Consider the following 18,684-nt stretch of genomic DNA (forward strand, 5'->3'; position numbering starts at 1 on the left):
TACGTATTCAAGAACTAGTACATCCTTGGCTCCTTACAATTTGTGAGTTCAGGGTTTAAGCGTCGACAATAGATGAATGAAAATACGAAAAGCGTGTTAGACGCACCAAATTTATTGTTATTTTCATTCTGCAAATTGGGTTACACATATCAAAAGGCTAACACAGTTATGCTTACTTTTGTTTTTACAAGATAAAAAATATAAAGAATATTCTGTCACCATTTTATTTGAATACAATATACTCCATTTATTGATAACGACAAAAATCGTTTACATTCAGTTGATGATCTGATCCACAATAGGCAACAAGAATTAAATCTTTAAAGTCATTTTCCTGTCTAAGTATTTGACACAGATGACCACTAATGTACGAATTCCGTCATCACATCTAGGGAAGACACCTAAAACAGAAACGCATCAAATAATGGTTCAAATAATAATTATTGTTAACTTTTTATACATTGGGACTTGGATGGAGAGTTGTCTCATTGGCACTCATACCACATCTTCTTATTCATACTTCTTTTCTCTGAAACTGAGTAGAAAAATACCATTGAAATAAATTACCTAAATGCATTCAACACTTGTTTCTATATTTCGAAACACATTCAAATTGTACATTTACAAATGGAATTAAGTTACTATTGTCAGTACTTGGAAAAAAGATCGATACAACATATGTCCATAGACAATGTGCATCAATAAATTGCAGTTAATCTTACTTAGAAAAAGAGCAGTCAGGAACACACTAGTTGGTATTCGATTTGCTAATGAACTTTCAATTGTTTTTGTAATTGCAATGTATAAGAAGAATCTTAAAATGGTGAATCTTTTGCTGTTTGGTTTTTTGCTTTTGCTTCGTTGTTTTTATTGGTAAACATTCTAGATGTCCCGTATTCTCTATTATTGTTAATAATTAATAATTAAATGAATAATATTGGTGATGAATTTCATCTGATAGTTCTATGTACTTATAAAGATATTAATGTTAATTTACGTGAGCTACTACACTATGAATCCTAATTATAACAAAATGAAGAAAATGTACAACGGTATAAACGACTTTCTGTATTTATCAAATACTTTGCCCGTAAGCTTTCAAACGTTGTTGTTGTTGCTACATGTATGTATATAATTGACACCACATATTTAATTTGTCATGTTAATGTAATGCTGTTGATATTACCTCTATTACACATGATGTATCTTTGTCTGAGTGTTCCAATAAAATCTTGAAAACTTGAAAACTTGAAAAATAATAAGCTATAATAAACTATATATATATCAAGTAAGAATCATAGAAAAAAGCAGCCTTTATATCTGTGTGCTTAATTTAATGTTTGTTCAAACAACGTGAATCATATCTTTATTTTTAACAATTCATTACCTTTTTACAGGGATTTGGTAACAGTGGTTTTCAGTCGTTTCCCAAGTTTCCAATGTTTATTTGTGCAATCTGGACATGGACGCAAGCCATTTATTCCAGCATCTACATGGACATGTACATTAACATCAACAGCTGGTCTGTTATGCTTTTTACAACATGGGCGCCCTTTATGGAAATGGCATGAAGGACGATGCCTATGATATTCTATACTTGATGAATCTCCTTGCCAGGAAGAACTTCCTCCACGTTTTCCTGAATTTGATCCAGATGACAAATTACCTGACTTTTGTTTAGATGATTTACCGTCCGACTTCAGCTTGGGTGATCTGTCTCCTGACTTTGGTTTTGTAGATTTACCATCTGACTTGGGCTTGGATAACCTGCTGCCTGACCTTGGATTAGATGATTGGCTGTCTGATTTTGGTTTCGGTGATCTGTCGCCTGAATTTGTTTTAGATAATTGAGTGCCCGACTTCGGTTTGGAAGATTTATTGCCCTTTTCTTTTGATTTTTGTTGTGAATTTGATGTGGACTTATGACCATTAGATGCAGGAGATGTTGGTTTAATTGGCCTTCCACCAGATGTTAAAGGAGATGATTTACCGCCTGACTGTTTTCCGGACGATTTTTCACCTGATTTTATAAATTTACCGCCTGGCTTTTGTTTAGATGATTTACCGTTTGATATTGATGATCTACCACCTGACTTTAGATTCGATGATTTACCGCCTGACTTTAAATTCGATGATTTACTGCCTGACTTCTGTTTAGAAGGTGTACCGCCTGACTCTGGATTCGATGATTTACTGCCGGACTTCTGTTTAGATGGTTTACCGCCTGACTTCGGATTTGATGATTTACTGCCTGACTTCTGTTTAGATGGTTTACCGCCTGACTTTGGTTTCGATGATTTACTGCCCGATTTCTGTTTAGATGGTTTACTGCCTGACTTTGGATTCGATGATTTTCTGCCTGACTTCTGTTTAGATGGTTTACCTCCTGACTTTGGATTCGTTGATTTTCTGCCAGACTTCTGTTTAGATGGTTTACCACGTGACTTCTGTTTAGATGGTTTACCTCCTGACTTTGGATTCGATGATTTCCTGCCGGACTTCTGTTTAGATGGTTTACCGCCTGACTTTGGATTTGATGGTTTCCTGCCGGACTTCTGTTTAGATGGTTTACCGCCTGACTTCTGTTTAGATGGTTTACCGCCTGACGTCTGTTTAGATGGTTTACCGCCCGACTTTGGATTCGATGATTTCCTGCCTGACTTCTGTTTAGATGGTTTACCGTGCGATTTGTTTTTGGATATTTCAGCGCCTTTTTGTTTTGATATTTCACGATAATTTTGTTGTGACTTTGGTTTTTTAAAAGGGGCTGGTGTGGTCTGTTGAATGTCGTTTGCAAGCTGACTAGTTTGAGTTGGCTTAGCAGCAGGTTGATTTGTTTGTGACACAGTAAAAATAGGTGGTGGAAGTAGAGTTGTCAATTTAATTTCCGGTTTTGTTGAGCTTTTAGTTGTTTTTATTACACTATTTGTTGAAAGTTGATTTTCTGATTTGTCGCCAGACTTTTGCTTCGACCTTTTTCCTTTTGGTCTTCGTTTATACCTCGGTGAGGAAGTATCTGTTTTATTTCTTACTGCTACGATTAATGGTACAGAAATCGGTTTATCTTCTGTTGCTGATCTTGTAAATCTGTTCTTATCACATTTCCCCATGCCATCATCATTATCTGTAAAATGTATTTCAATCACATTTCAGTAAAGGCTGTTGCATCATCATACATACTGTAGCAATTTAAGGCAATACCATGTTTTTGGCATCTAATAGTGCCTCTTACATGTATAAATGACACATTTTTTTTTATTTTCCTAGAATTAATGTAAGTATGAACAAAAGGCGAAGCGTAGAAATTGTATTCAGATGGTGACATTATACAAAATGTCATCGTTTCTGTTTTAACAACATAAATACTACAGTGCAATAACACAAATCAATAAAAAAATCACTTTTTGTACGACTGGCCATTATTACGTATATACATATTTTCTGCAATAATAGGCCTGCACAAGAATCGAATATGCCCTACCGATTTCGAACATTACTTAGTGTAGACACTCTGAATAATGCATAGTCTATTAAACTTAAAAATTAATTACCCTTTATCATTGTGGTGTTTATAGTGAAGATTCAAAAATTTTTGCGATTTTTTTATTATTGCGAAAAGTACGATGGAATAGGTTTCGCCAAAAAAAGATGCTCGCATAAATTGTGTGCAACATTTCATGAAATCGCAACTTTTGTACATAGTGCAAAATTTGTGAAAGTAAATAAAAGCACGCCAACATTTCTGAATTTACAGTTGATATAAGTCAGTAGTGAGATAAAAGTCTGAATAGTCGAAATTTGTAGTCAGTTTGATATGAGGAATTTTTTCTTTTAATAGTTAGTATATTTGGCAAAACAAGCATCGGAATCTTATAGGTTTCCTGAGAGACTACAAAATTCGTATTTTTATAAAAAAAAAATCTATTTGTGGAAATATATAGTAGATAAAGATACATCTACAAAATAAACAAAAAATGGAAACTTTTGTCTGTTTCTTAAATAAACGCAGGTGAAAAAAAAAACTGTCAATGTAGGTGTACATGAAGTTTGGGTACTCTTATGTTACATGCTTTTCTGAAATTGATATGTTGTTCTATTTCTGTCCGTGATTAGGGGATTGTTGTGTGCTCATAAAAATGATTAAACCAGCCACAGTCGTTATGTGTCTGTCACAAGCAAGAACATAGTACTCCAGCTGTTCCCCTTTGTTACCGTCTGTAATAGTATTCTTTCAATTTTCTGCTCATTTATATTGGTAACCTAACCATATGGGTACGGATTTTACTCATTATTGAAGGCCGTTCAGTGTCTTATAGTTGTGTACATCTTTGTCCTCTTCTATTTTGGTGGAAAGTTATATCATTGATAAAATTGAGAATGGAAACCAAACGGGTAATGCGTCAAAGAGACAACAACCAGACCAAAGATCAGAAAACAGCCCAAGGCCACCAACGGGTCTTCAACACAGCGCGAAAATCCCGCATCCGGAGGCGGGCTTCAGCTGGCCCCTAAACAATAAGGTATACTAGTTCAGCGAAAATGGACGTCACACTAAACTCCGAATAGACCACATCTCTTAATATATAGAAATAAGATGATGTGGTATGAGTGCCAACTCTCCATCCAAGTCACAATGTGTATAAAGTATAAACAATTATAGGTCGAAGTACGACCTTCAACACGGAGCCTTGGCTCACACCAAACAGCAAGCTATATAGGGCCCCAAAACAATAAAAATAGGAAAACCAACGGTCTAATCTATATAAAAAACTAGAATTAAACGAGAAACACTTATGAATCACATGAACAAACGACAACCACCGAACAAAAGGTTCCTGACCTAGGACATGTGCCAACACATGCAGCGGGTTTAAACGTTTTAACAGGCGCCAACCTTCATCCTAACCTGAAATAGTAGTGTAACATTATAACATAGAAAGACACACTATAAAATATCAATCGAAATGGCTTAACTCAATCAAAAAGACATATTAACAAAAACAAGTAAACATACACTGAACGAATAAATTTGATCTATGACACAATATAAACACAATATTAAATAAAAAAGATAACTATAACCTTGGACAAAATGTATGAGTTTTCGAAAGTATATCATAATGTTTGAAAAGTCTTTCAAACGGAAAAAGAAGCAATTCAGTATCTAAATACCAATTAAACCACTATCTACAAAATACAACCACAATATATAATCTACGGTACAATTAAAGAGATGTGACTGGCTGTTTTTGTTTGTCATGACAGTACAGAACAGAAGACAAAGTTAAAGCATACAATAGCCTCTAAGTTGCAGGAGTATAACAATAACAAAATATATTAATTATTATTTACCACAATCGTTGTCTTCATCATGTTCCTGTGATGAGATTACTGCATTGCATTGGTTTTTTGAACAGCAGTAGGTACAAGATCCTTCAAAATTCCCCTTGTCGTCCAAGTAACATTCATCTGCATTATTTTCTTCTCTGTTCATGCAAATCTGTCAATATTTTAATAAACTACGTGTATACAAACTATAAAAGAATATCATCGGATTGAAAATAACATTGATATTGTACTCATGTTCCCTTGTGCTGTTGGCAAGATAACATGAGTATATATTGTCCATTATCGATTGAAAGATGATCGAATAACGTGCAACGAATTGAAATTTTGACCATACTCACGTTGAACTGACTTCACAAATGAAACTAGAATATGTGTAAGTAGGGAACCGGAACCCGTTTTGCACTATTATAATTCAATGTTCAGTGAACCGTAAAATTTTGTAAAAAAAAATAATTTGGTATATATATTAAATAGTTAACTTCTTAATAATAAAAAATAAATACAAACGTTATGCGTACAGATTTTTATTTCCCGTCGATTAGGATGTAAGAAATAGTTCAAACATATTTATAATACTTGCATGCATGTGACTACATCTGGTTGTTGTTGATATTAATCCATTCTCTTGGAAGTTATATTGTGTCATGCAGTGTTCCTGAAATTTAGATACAGGTTAACAATAAATATAATCAACAGTAACACCCTTTATTTCATACTCTGGCGGATAAAAAAACAGATCTGCTTCTCAAACAAAGAAGAGCAGTATGATAACACAATGACCAACCGAAAACTTTAATCAGAATTTATTAAATATACAAAAACATTTAAGGAATGTCTGTAATATTTTTTCTGTCTATGAAGAAATAACATCAAAAATGTGGTGCACACTGAATAACTCGCGTAGCGGGTTATTTAAAAGTGTGCACCACATTTTTTATGTTATTTCTTCATAGACAGAAAAAATATTACAGTCATTCCTTATAATATAATTCTAATAAGGAGTAAATCATGATAAAAAACGTTGATGACGTCATGGTCACATGACGAAATTATGTCTATGAGCTGATAGACAAAACATTTTCAGCCAATCGGATGACGTGTTACATCCAAAATTAAATTATTAACAATTAATAGTCAAGAAGTCATAAGTTATGACTTCTATGACTCATAACTGAAACAATATACACTCTACAACTTCGATTTGAAACTCTCATAAAAAGAGGCGAAGGATACCAAAGGGACGTTCAAAGTCGAAAATAAACTGACAACGCCATGGCTAAAAATTAAAAAAGACAAACAGACCAACAACAGCAAACAAAACAGAAAACAGAAAACCAAAGACTGAGCAACACGAACCCCACCAAATACTGGGGGTGACCTCAGGTGCTCCGGAAGGGTAAGCAGATCCTGCTCCACATTTCGCACCCGTCGTGTTACACATGTCATAATATGACTATGCTCGCATCATCATATCAATTTATTAAACGCTTATCATTGATAGTACCAATTGTCAATGGACTGATATAATTTTTCAACCACTTAAGGAATATAATGTGTACCACATACAGTTAAAGGGGCACTAGCTACGAGATATATAAAAAATCTAAAATAGGATTTTTTCGTTCAATCATTAATGAAAGTGAAATAGTGAAATAATAATTCGCTTTTAGCAGCAAGTATGGTTCAATTTTGACAAAATAAGCTAAGAAACATTGAAGATTGATTATTCACTTGCAAGTGAATAATTCGACCTTCATTGAATCCGTATTCATGTGAACTTCAATTTAACTCCCTAGCTAGAGATGGATAAGGCATGAATCGTGCGTGATCAGTCATTTGAAGGAAAAGAATGTCAACATCAACATTGAAAGTGAAACAAAGGTAAATCATTTGATTGACTGATTCGATCGACAAAAATCATTCTTATACAGGTAAAAACGATGATTAACATATTTTTTTAATCTATAATTTGAAATTAAATAGACCTAGAAAAATCCAATTGCACGAGTTAGCTTAATTTTTTAATATCTATATTTATGTTTGTATACCTTATATGGCCATCGATGATTTTCGGAGGTCAACTCGATAGTTAATTAGATGGCGTCTAGACTAAAATACACAAGAAACGAAGCTACATATTATCGAGCCCATGCTCTGTAAATTGTTTATTTAAGACTTTTAATAATTTGGATAAATGAATTACATTGTTATTAATCAAATATGAGAATTTGAGTCAAATCGGTGAACATGAATTTGACAGCTAGTGCCCCTTTAACGTAAATAAAGGGATTTATCATCAATAAAATACATACTACTGTAACAAAAAAAGAAACCCATTAAACTTGTTTGTCGAGTTTGAATTATCTTTAAGTTTACATGATACAGGCGGTCAAAGAAACACCATGTCGGCCGAACGAAAATTATATCTACATGGTTAAGTGCCTTTCTTCCTTACCTCCACCAGACTCTCTTAAATTCAAAAACTGATGAAGTGAAAGATGCCGAGTATAAAGCGTCAAAAAACTTTCAAATGTCTCTGAGGGATGCCTTTCGGGTTAGTGTTATTGGATTTCTACTGTCCTATCATATGGATGTATACCAAACATCTGCTTTTAATCATTCATGAAATGAAAAAAATCAAAAATCAGATCTGATCCAAAGAGGGATTTTCAACCTTAGTTTTTGTGTAATTCACAGAATTTACCAGTTTATGAATTGTCAATATGTACGTAACGAATGAAGAATACCCTGAGAGAATCATCGACGTTCGGAAGGAAAAATGGCATACGTAGTCAATTAAGATATAAGTCAAACCCACCTTCCACGAGCAGGGTTCGATCTGAAAACCTCACTGTTGACAAGGAGGATGGCTGTAGATAAACTACTTTATCCATTCGTCCGGCGAGGATCCTCCTTATTTGAAAAAGGTAGCAAGTATTTTCTGGCAAAACTTTTGAAAAAAAAAAAGGAAAAAAAAATCATGTTTCCAGGAAAGATTTTTCTCTAGAATTTCTAACATAAAGTTTAAATCCAGCTTTTAAATATAACAGTAAATATTAGTATGAAAATGAATACTTCAACCCATGCTGAACGCAGCGTCATGATACTGGTGAATTGTAGGATACGTACATGTCCTGAATGACAACGATTAATAGTGGTACATGTTCTGCCGTACGGCAAATCATCACAGGAGTAACAGCTGAAATCGTTTGTCTGAGCAGATCTTTTTCGTTTCTCAAGTATTTTGGTATTGAATAGGAAACCGCCAAGTTTGCCTAAAAAAGTAAAACAAAAACAATCAAAAACCCAGTAACTAATGCTCACAAGAAAATAAAAAGCAGTTTAAACTGTTATTTCTCATATTAAAGACATTTGTACGGGCATGAACGAACGAACTGGAGTGTAGGTTCCTAATACAACTGTAGTTGAAAATATAATGTAATGACGAATTCAAAAACATCACTTCACTGCTACCATCTTTGTAATGACGGATGAGAAAAGATACCTCATTGCTGCCATGTTTGTACTCATACCACATCTTTTTATTTATATATAACGACAATATCATAGATCTGACATAGCGAGTATTTATTTTCCTTTGATAAATAAGGAAACAACAAAACAAAAATAAACATCACCTGAGATTGGAATACTGTCAGATGCTTGTTTAGTAGTTGGGGTCAGTTTGCTCTCATATGGTTGTTTCGTAGTTGGAGACATTTTGATGTTAGATGGTTGTTTCGTAGTTGGAGATATTTTGCTGTTAGATAGTTGTTTCGTAGTTGGAATCGGTTTGCTGTCAGATGGTTGTTTTGTAGTTAAAGACACTTTGGTATCAGATGGTTTTTTCATAGTTGGAGTCAGTTTGCTGTTAGATCGTTGTTTCGAAGTTGGAATCAGTTTAATGTCAGATAGTTGTTTCGTAGTTGGAAACACTTTGCTGTAAGATGGTTGTTTTGTAGTTGGAATCAGTTTAATGTTAGATGGCTGTTTCGTAGTTGGAAACACTTTGCTGTCAGATGGTTGTTTTGTAGTTGGAGACAATTTGCTATCAGATGGTTGTTTCGTTGTTGCAGCCATTTTAAACTTTCCACCTTTGTTGTTGCAAGCTGCACAGTTGCTGTCACCAAGGATACTGTCATTAAGGCTATTTTCATCTAGACTACTGTCAAGGCTGCTATCTTCAACGCTATTGCCATCTACTAGAACGTTTACATCAACGTTAATGAATGGTCCGTAATGCTGTTTACAACATGGTCGTCCATCATGAAAATGACATTGTGAACTTGATGAACCAGCACTGAAAGATGAACTGCCGCTTCTGCTTTTTGATATTGTTCTATGAGATGAAGGTTTTGGACGTGTAGTATTAGGTCGAGGTGATTTGGTTTGTGGTGCAATAGTTACATCTGGTTTAGGAAGTTCTGTAGTTGTTACAGAGAATTTTGTTGTAAGCTTTTTATTTGGCAATTCAGTGGTGATCAGTATGGTTGTTGGTGCTCGAGTAATTAATGTAGGAGGTTGAACGCTAGGTTGTATTGGTGGATGAACGGGTTGTATTGGTGGTTGAATGCTCGGTTGTATTGGTGGCAGAATGTCAGGTATTATTTTGGAATCATCCGTATTACCTGAAAATATTTATTTACATTTTTTAGATGTTTGAATTTCATTCATTTTGTTTTGACGGTTTCAAAATATATTCAAAAACATGTAATTACATTTATTTATTAAGTAAACATTCCATCTACAATTTCACATTTGAGAATAATTGATATATTAACTTTTCAGTTTAGGTGCAGAAGAAATGTCCAAATTCCTACATTGAAATAAAAAAATAAACAGTTCTGTGTCGAAGAAAAGTTTATATAAAATTCATTTATTATTTTTCAAAATTGTAATATTCAATAAATTGGTTAAGAATACATATACAAAAAAGCGATTGGCAAACGAAGCATTCCAAATCCTATGAAAACAAACACAACCATGGCAAATATGAAAAATGATGAAAATGCAAATGACAATAACAAACATCTCATTTAATCATTGAACAAGTCTCTTAAAAAATCCATTCTATGAGTTTTGTTTACATTACTCATAACTAGTTAATTAAGTTACTTTTCTCTAAAACCTGAATTAAATGTGGATATTATGTGTTTATTACATAGAAAATGTCCATATGATTTCATGGAGCTTGCATCTTTTATATCAGGTTGGAAGATAATACCTCAATTCGAATGTGAAAACTGCAGGAATAGTGAAAAACTGACATTAATTTATAAAGTCTATATATCTACACGTATTGTTAAAAAAGCACTAAGGTAGCACCCCACAGTTGGAAAATAAAATAAAAATTGACCCACAAAATGTTTCATCTTCTATTCCTGCCTTTCTATTAAATTAAGGAATTGTTTGTGTCATTCATGATCATATGCATATAATCAGTTTCTTCCATAGATTTAATTTTCAACAGTTAAAATGATGAAATATGATTTCTTATATTGTTATTAGCTATATAGGCCAAAAATAAAAGCATAATCATAACAGAGCTTAAGAGGAACAAAAAATAAAAAAAAAAATATTTTGATGGCCAGAGGTACAATATCTAAAACACTTATATAATTGGTCAAGTTATTTTAAACTATCACTTTAAAAAAGAAAATAAGATATCTAACATACTTTTAAGAGACAGATTGATAGTTTTCGTTTTCACTGTAACAGTTCCATCTGTGGCTTCACAAACATAGTCACCGATATCACTATTGGCTACTTTTTCTATGGTCAATGAAGGGACAGATACATTACCACCAGAGTATCTATCAGATAGTGTGATCGGCTGATTGTCTTTGTACCATGTTATTTGAGAAGGTTTTCCAACAATTTTTACTGTCAGTGTTACAGATTTAGCCTCCTGTGGTATGTATAAAGTATTTAGAGCTATCACTGACAGAAGGGCTACAAAATAAAGATAAGATATTGATATTGACTATGGAAATTATCGTGGTAAGTATCCACCATTCCATTTAAACTATTTACACTAATGTCATCTTCAGGGTTAAATATATTTATTTATATTATAAAATAATGAGATGTGGAATGCTTGCCAATGAGACAACAATCCACCAGAGACGAAATGACGTAGATGATAGCTGTACGGCCTTCAACATTATAAAATATAAAATAAGTCAATAGAGAAACCAACGTCCTGCTTTATGCACAAAACAACAAACAAAAAAAATAAATATGATATACCGTAAAAAACGATAACCACTGAATATGCTAGTATGTATACTTTGACTTATGAAATTCTTTTTATTTTTCAAAAATTTTGCACGTAACATACAATTAATCTATCAACCGGTTGTCAAAAGAGCACCACTGAAAAACCTCTAAAGCACTTAAAATAAATAAACTGTTGACAGAGACATATGTCTCGCCTTTTTGTGATTTTGATAGTAAAAAGCAAATGTTGAAATAAAATAGCAATACTTTAACATGTAAGTTATGCAAAATACTCAAAGTCAATTACCCATGACTAAATGTACAGGGCAAAATAATTTCCACGGAAATGAGATGTACCAATGCTAATACAACTACATACAAAATATCATTGACCTACCAGTAGTGGTGTCCGATAAACTGACATAACCAAAAACTTATACATGTAAACTAAGCAAAAGTTTCAAATTCAATGGACCATGATTGAGGGAACAGGGCCCCATAATCTCCATGGAAATGAGATTTTCCAATGCTAATACAACTGCATACCAAATATCATTGACCTACCACTAGTGGTTTCTCATAAACCGACCTAATCACAAACTAATACATGTAAACTAAGCAAAAATTTCAAAGTCAATAGACCATGACTGAAGGAACGGATCCAAATAATCGACATGGAAATGAGATGTGCCAATACTAATACAAATGCACACCAAATATCATTGACCTAGCACTTGTGGTTCCACATAAACTGACTCCGTCAAGGTGAGACAAAAATTATTCGGACTTTACATATACTGTGGTCATAAAATTCAAAGCATGTCCATTAAACTTTTTTGAACTATCTTGGAAAAATAAAGTTTCAATTGAAATTACTGTATTTAATCATGGAAATATTGCCTTTTCCTCCTGTAAGTCCTTATTCAACATGTTCCCGACTCAATATTGAATGTAACCGTATTAATTGAAATATCTATGTCTGAAATAACCAATGACATATGGCCAATTGGGTATTCTAATATAACGTTTTCCCTTTACCTTGGAAACAAAGTCGTGTTCTACTTGCAATAGAACATGGGCTGCACGTGATTGACGTCACAATTGAAATTGAAAAGTCAGTTGAACAACGCCGGAGAACAAAATGGACATTTGTGATGGTGTATCTCGCAAGGAAATTAAATAAATTCATTCTTAAAGTAAGTTTACATGTATCTAGATAGATATAAGAAGATATGGTATGAGTGCCAATGAGACAACTCTCCATCCAAGTCAAAATTTATAAAAGTAAACCATTATAGGTCAAAGTACGGTCTTCAACACGGAGCCTTGGCTCACACCGAACAGTAAGCTATAAAGGGCCCTAAAAATTACTAGTGTAAAACCATTCAAACAGGAAAACCAACGGTCTAATCTATATAAAAAACAAGAAACGAGAAACACTTATGAACCACATCAACAAACGACAACTACTGAACATCAGATTCCTGACTTAGGACAGGTGCAAACAAATGCAGCGGGACGACAATCTGTTCATTTTTTATCGTGAAACGGTTGATTTTCTATATCGTTTTGGGTTCGTAAAATCAAAATGGCTGCCTTTTGGACGTTTATTATAGGCCCGCTTCGAAGTACAAAAAGTTCAAAATTTTCCATTAGAGTCGAAATAATTCTATCATGCCGCGCTCTATGCTCATTTTAACATGGGTAGGCATTATATTAACCAACATTTTACAACTCGCTGTCGGTCGGTATAAAGATATTGACAAATATAATGCTTACCCATGTTAAAATGAGCATAGAGCATGGCTTGCTAGAATTATTTCTTAATAAAAAATTCGTAAGGGTTCCGCGGAACCCAGTGTCTCGCCTACTTTTTCTGTTAATCGCAGGCTCAACAAAAATGAGGGAAGTAAATCAATAAAAATATTCCTCTTGATACTATCGTTTGATCGTAAGAAGCTTCTGTCCAAGTTTGGTAAAAATCCAGGATAGTTTATGAATCTAATAAATGTTTAAAAACTTTTAACTGCAGACTGAATGTAATGTTAACTGGAAGAAAACAAAATTTCCTTCTAGATACTAGCATTTGATCATAAACAAGCTTATGTCCAAGTTTGGTACAAATCCAAAATAGTATAATAAAGTTATTAAAATTTCAAAACCTTTAACCACAGAGTGAACGTATTGTTTCCTGGCAGAAAATCTAAGTCCATTTAAAAGTAAAATACGGAAAAAATGGATTTATTTTTTTACAAAATTTCCTTCTAGATACTAGCTTTTGATCATAAACAGGCTTCTATCCAAGTTTGGTACGAATCCAAAATAGTATAAGAAAGTAATTAAAATTTTAAAAACTTTAACCACAGAGTGAATGTGTTGTTTCCTAGCAGAAAATCTGCCATTTAAAAGTAAAATAAGGAAAAAATGGATTTAAACAAGCTTCTGTCCAAGTTTGGTAGAAATCCAGGATAGTTTAAGAAAGTTATTAAAATTTCAAAAACTTTAACCACAGAGTGAATATTTGTGGACGCCGCCGCCGCCGCCGACGACGACGACGACGCAGACGGAATGTAGGATCGCTATGTCTCGCTTTTTCGACTAAAGTCGAAGGCTCGACAAAAATGATCTATTTAACATAACTTATAAATATATTGAAAATGGAAAATTGACCATTATTGTTCTAAAATTGCTATATTGCATGTATATAGCATTTCATTCTCGTTGGCTCTTTCAGTTATCTGGTAGTCCGTAAATATTTTATATTTATACACAGCTGATATGTTACAGTGCATTTTACATATTTTTCTTACCCTCAAATGTTATCAATTGTACAAAGTGTTCAGTCTATTTTCTGGCTTCGATAAACACTTTAAGTGCTCAAATACAACACGAACAATAGACAAAAGAGAAGTTCCTTTTCACTCAGAAAAAAAGAATACTAATTAATCGTAATAGGTTTATCTATGCGACAATAATCAAAGTATTGTTTTTAATATATATATATATTCAAAAATAAATAGATTTTATACAGTTAAATGGTTCAAAAAGGGTTCGGCTCTGATAAGCAATGCTTGCAAAATATCATTTTCATTTGTACTTTGTAAATAACTACTGTTGTTTGCAATGTAACCATTTGATTTCTATTCCTCTCATCCCGTTTATGGTTTCACCTATCATATATACGACGGGTGCCACATGTGGAGCAGGATCTGTTCACCCTTCCGGAGCACCTGAGATTACCCCCAGTTTTTGGTGGGGTTCGTGTTGCTTAGTCTTTAGTTTTCTATATTGTGTCTTGTGTACTATTATTTGTCTGTTTGTCTTTCTATTTTTTAGCCATGGCGTTGTCAGTTTATTTTCGATCTATGAGTTTGACTGTCCCTCTGGTATCTTTCGCCCCTCTTTTATCTTATAAGCAATGCTTGCAAAATATCATTTTCATTTGTACTTTGTAGATAACTACTGTTGTTTGCAATGTAACCATTTGATTTCTATTCCTCTCATCCTGTTTAAGCTTCCACCTATCATATATTATTGTTTATCTAAATTAATTTGTTAGGGTCTCACTAGCCCAGAACTTGCAGTAGTCGGCACTATTTTGACAATTAATATAATTCAGTCTTTTTTGTAAATCTAATGTTAAGAAACTCTTTATGCCAGATCTGGAATAATTTTTGTAATATTTAGTTTTCAATGCTCTTCAATTTCCTAATTGGTTTGGTCTTCAAACTTGATTTTGATTTGAGCGACACTGATGAGTCCTGTATTGACCAACCTCCTGTTTGGCTTTTAAAATCACAATCCTGGTATATTTGATGAGTTTGTATCGTGTCTTTCCCAAACGGGGAATTTTATTTTCATAATAAGATTGAAAAGTTTGTATTTGCTTTACGTCTAGCAATCAATATTAAATGCATGATGTGGACAAATGAGATGAGGAAATGTACTCGTTTGTCATGGAAAATACAAACTACATTTACTTTAAACGGTTTGCATAGCCATTCGGTCCACGTCATGAAATTTGGTTAGGTCAACCAAATTAATTCAGAGAAAAGAAATGGCTAAAGGTTCTAAAAAAGATTTAGATAGCCAACTCACATAATGGATTAGGAGACAACTGGATTATGCTGGTTCGAGCAGTATCCTTTCCATTTGTTATTTCGCACACATATTCACCACCATCAATAAGTTTGACGTGTGTTATGGTCAGCGCAGGAGCAGACACAATTCCATCGGAATATCTATTCGATGTTGTTATTAGTTGATTGTCCTTATACCAGCTTATCTGAGAAGGTGTGCCTACGATATTCACTTGCAATGTTACAGATTCTGTCTCCATTGGGTTATAAAATGTCTTTCTAGCAATAACTGACAACATTGCTACAAAAAAATTATATACAATATTTAAGACAAATCATGTATTTATCTATCGCGCATTATAATTGCAAAGAAGGATGATTTAGGATTTACCAATTCTTTTCAAAGGATAAAGTTGTTACAGAAAAACAAACAATTTCGGTCTACATGTTCAGTGTTCAATAATATAATACTTTCACTAAAGTTAAAGGCTCAAAGTAGGCTCTATCGTTCATCATGTTCAGTGTTCAGTAATATAATATTATCACTATAGTTAAAGGCTTAAAGTAGACACTATCGATCATCATGTTCATCTGGCAAACAAATGTATACCAAGAGTGACAGCCATTTTCGAAAAAAAGTAAAATTGTTGCCTGGTTTGATCCAACTCTACTAGGAGGATGTTTTAAAAATGGTCATTAGATAGAATATAATAAAATGTGGTATGATTGGCAATGAACCAATATCAATTAGGATCAAAGAACAAATATATTAACAAATATATTTACAAATGTAAGCCATCGTTCTATCTTCCAAGAATTTCAAATGAATAAGTTATAAAAGGACAACAGGTGATAGAACATGTACAATGTGAGTGAGACAATTAAAAAGAGAAAACCAACGACTTATCATACTATATTTATAAACTATAAACAAAACACAATGATTGCAGAGAGCAACCAACAATGACCACTGTTCAATAAATATAGAAAATCTTAGATTAAGACAAATCCTTTAAGGATCAACTAGGAGTCAATAATTGCCCTTTCTGTGCTCCTTTTTACCCTTTTAGAACATCCTTCTTTTATTCCTTACCTATGCATTTTTTTTAAGGAAAACATATACTTTTTATAGCAAACAAAAGATAAAAAAAAACACTTTTACTCCTTTCTTTGCATGCTATAACTTTTTAGGTGAAAACCAATACATAAACCTGACACCCTATGTTTTAATGTAAGAGAAAAACCATGTTTTTATGGATGAAATCTCTAGATATGATTAACAAGCTTAATGCGTAAGAAATCTTTAGAGATAATTTGGCAACTTTCGGTCTATTAGTTTCATGAAAATTTAAAAACAGAATCATCGCTGAAACTTGATGCTAAAGATCAAAAGAAGAGAGAGTGACGACGGTCGTTGGACGTTAAGGGTTGGCAAAGCACATCTAGTTCTGGTGAGGCCAATGTGAGGAGGAAGTGTGGAACAGTATTTCTGTAACAAATGAATAGATACATGCACGCGCATATTCACGGTATGCTCTTATTTGCTACGAAATGAAAACCCTTTTGCATATTAATAACATATACTTCTATCTTAGCAATTGAAGATAATTTTGATTCACTATATAACGTTATCGTAACGATCATGAAGTACAATTCGCATAGATTACTATTAAAATGAGCTTTACTTTGCAAAACGGAAGAAATTGGCATAGCTTTACTCGGGCTTTCTTTGAAAGGAATAAAATAAAATGTTACTTAGTCCCAAGAGAGAAAAACCTGACTTACAGGAAAGCTGTCAATAAGGACCTTATTAACGCACCTACAATCGAACAGGTTTGAACTTGCAACCTCATCGTTCACAAACTAATAATAATTGTTAGCTGAATAAGACAACTCGGCTCCTATGGTTTTAATGACAAAGACATAAAATTTAATGTCATCTTAAACGCTTTCAGTGGGGAGGCTAACTAAAAATGAAAAACATGATGAATAACTCACACGCTGGAGACAACTGAATTGTACCACTTCGAGCTGTATCCTTTCCATTTGTTACTTCGCACACATATTCACCACCATCACTGAGATGAACGTTTGTTATAATCAAAGCAGGAGATGCCACATTGCCACCAGAATATCTATTCATTATTGTAATTAGTCGATTGTTCTTAAACCATCTGACCTGAGACGGTTTGCCCTCGACATTCACTTTTAATGTTATTGATTCTGTCTCCCTTGGATTATAATATATTTTTTCAGCAATAACTGAAATCATGGCTAAAAAATGCAAGAATACAATTAAAGACGTATTATTCATTCATCTTTTGCTCATACATATAACAAAAGGCTCTACAGAAGCTGTGTCGCTCACCTAGGTCTATGTGCATCTTCATTAATGGATACTCTCCATCTTTGTGGACTAGAATAGAATTCATAACAAAATTCACTTCTTTGTTGACTTAGTCTTGCTGATTATTTTTGCTTATTCAAGATTCTATCTATCTGATATAGTTTTTCAGATAGTAGGCAACAACGAAAAATAAATAAAAAAAAAAATCGTTATTAAAGAGAACAGCACCAACTAGAGGCTCTCAAGAGCCTGTGTCGCTCACCTGTATCTACTGTGGTTTTGGAAATCATGTAAAATAAGGTTAAAATCATTAATAAATAAATAGTATTAGATACCTCAATAATGATTGAGACCAAGTTTGGTTCAATTTGGCCCAGTGGTTAAATTTAAAGCAGGTCATCCCATTGTAGTCTTACAATAGTTACTGAAGACCCCTAATCATTATTTAAATTAGTTTTCAAGTTGTGACCATTTAAAATTGTTTTTTTACAATTTTCCCATAGACTTTTATAGTAAACCCCTATGTTCTATTTTTAGCCGTGGCGACTATCTTGGTTAATGGGCGGGGACATCAGATACATTTTTAAAACTAAATACCGTAAGGATGATTGAGGCCAAGTTTGGTTGAATTTGTCCTAGTTGTTTCAGAAGAGACGATTTTTGTAAAAGATTACTAAAATTGACGAAAAA

The 18,684-nt window shown here is 33.4% G+C and overlaps 1 protein-coding gene across 1 annotated transcript; it reads right to left on the reverse strand.

The window, feature by feature from the left end:
- Positions 1-5,164: 5,164 nt before the first annotated feature.
- Positions 5,165-17,915, reverse strand: LOC127714010 (uncharacterized). The gene is made up of 7 exons (XM_052219959.1): positions 17,646-17,915; positions 15,667-15,948; positions 11,026-11,301; positions 8,988-9,977; positions 8,479-8,624; positions 5,926-6,004; positions 5,165-5,187 (listed from the first exon to the last, which is right to left on the reverse strand). The coding sequence occupies exons 1-7, from the start codon at positions 17,788-17,790 to the stop codon at positions 5,165-5,167; spliced, it is 1,941 nt and encodes a 646-aa protein (XP_052075919.1). The 5' UTR covers positions 17,791-17,915.
- Between the last annotated feature and the right edge of the window lie 769 nt (positions 17,916-18,684).

Source organism: Mytilus californianus, unplaced genomic scaffold (genome assembly GCF_021869535.1).
Source record: "Mytilus californianus isolate M0D057914Y unplaced genomic scaffold, xbMytCali1.0.p SCAF_9, whole genome shotgun sequence".
Classification (NCBI taxonomy): domain Eukaryota; kingdom Metazoa; phylum Mollusca; class Bivalvia; order Mytilida; family Mytilidae; genus Mytilus; species Mytilus californianus.

Excerpts from the sequence above, each read along its gene's own strand:
- LOC127714010 (XM_052219959.1), bottom strand. The coding sequence starts at position 17,790 with ATGAATAGATATTCTGGTGGCAATGTGGCATCTCCTGCTTTGATTATA. Across the intron at positions 9,978-11,025 it reads TATCAATCTGTCTCTTAAAA|GTAATACGGATGATTCCAAA; the intron begins GTATGTTAGATA and ends AAATATTTTCAG. Across the intron at positions 6,005-8,478 it reads ATCGTTGTCATTCAGGACAT|GAACACTGCATGACACAATA; the intron begins GTACGTATCCTA and ends TCTAAATTTCAG.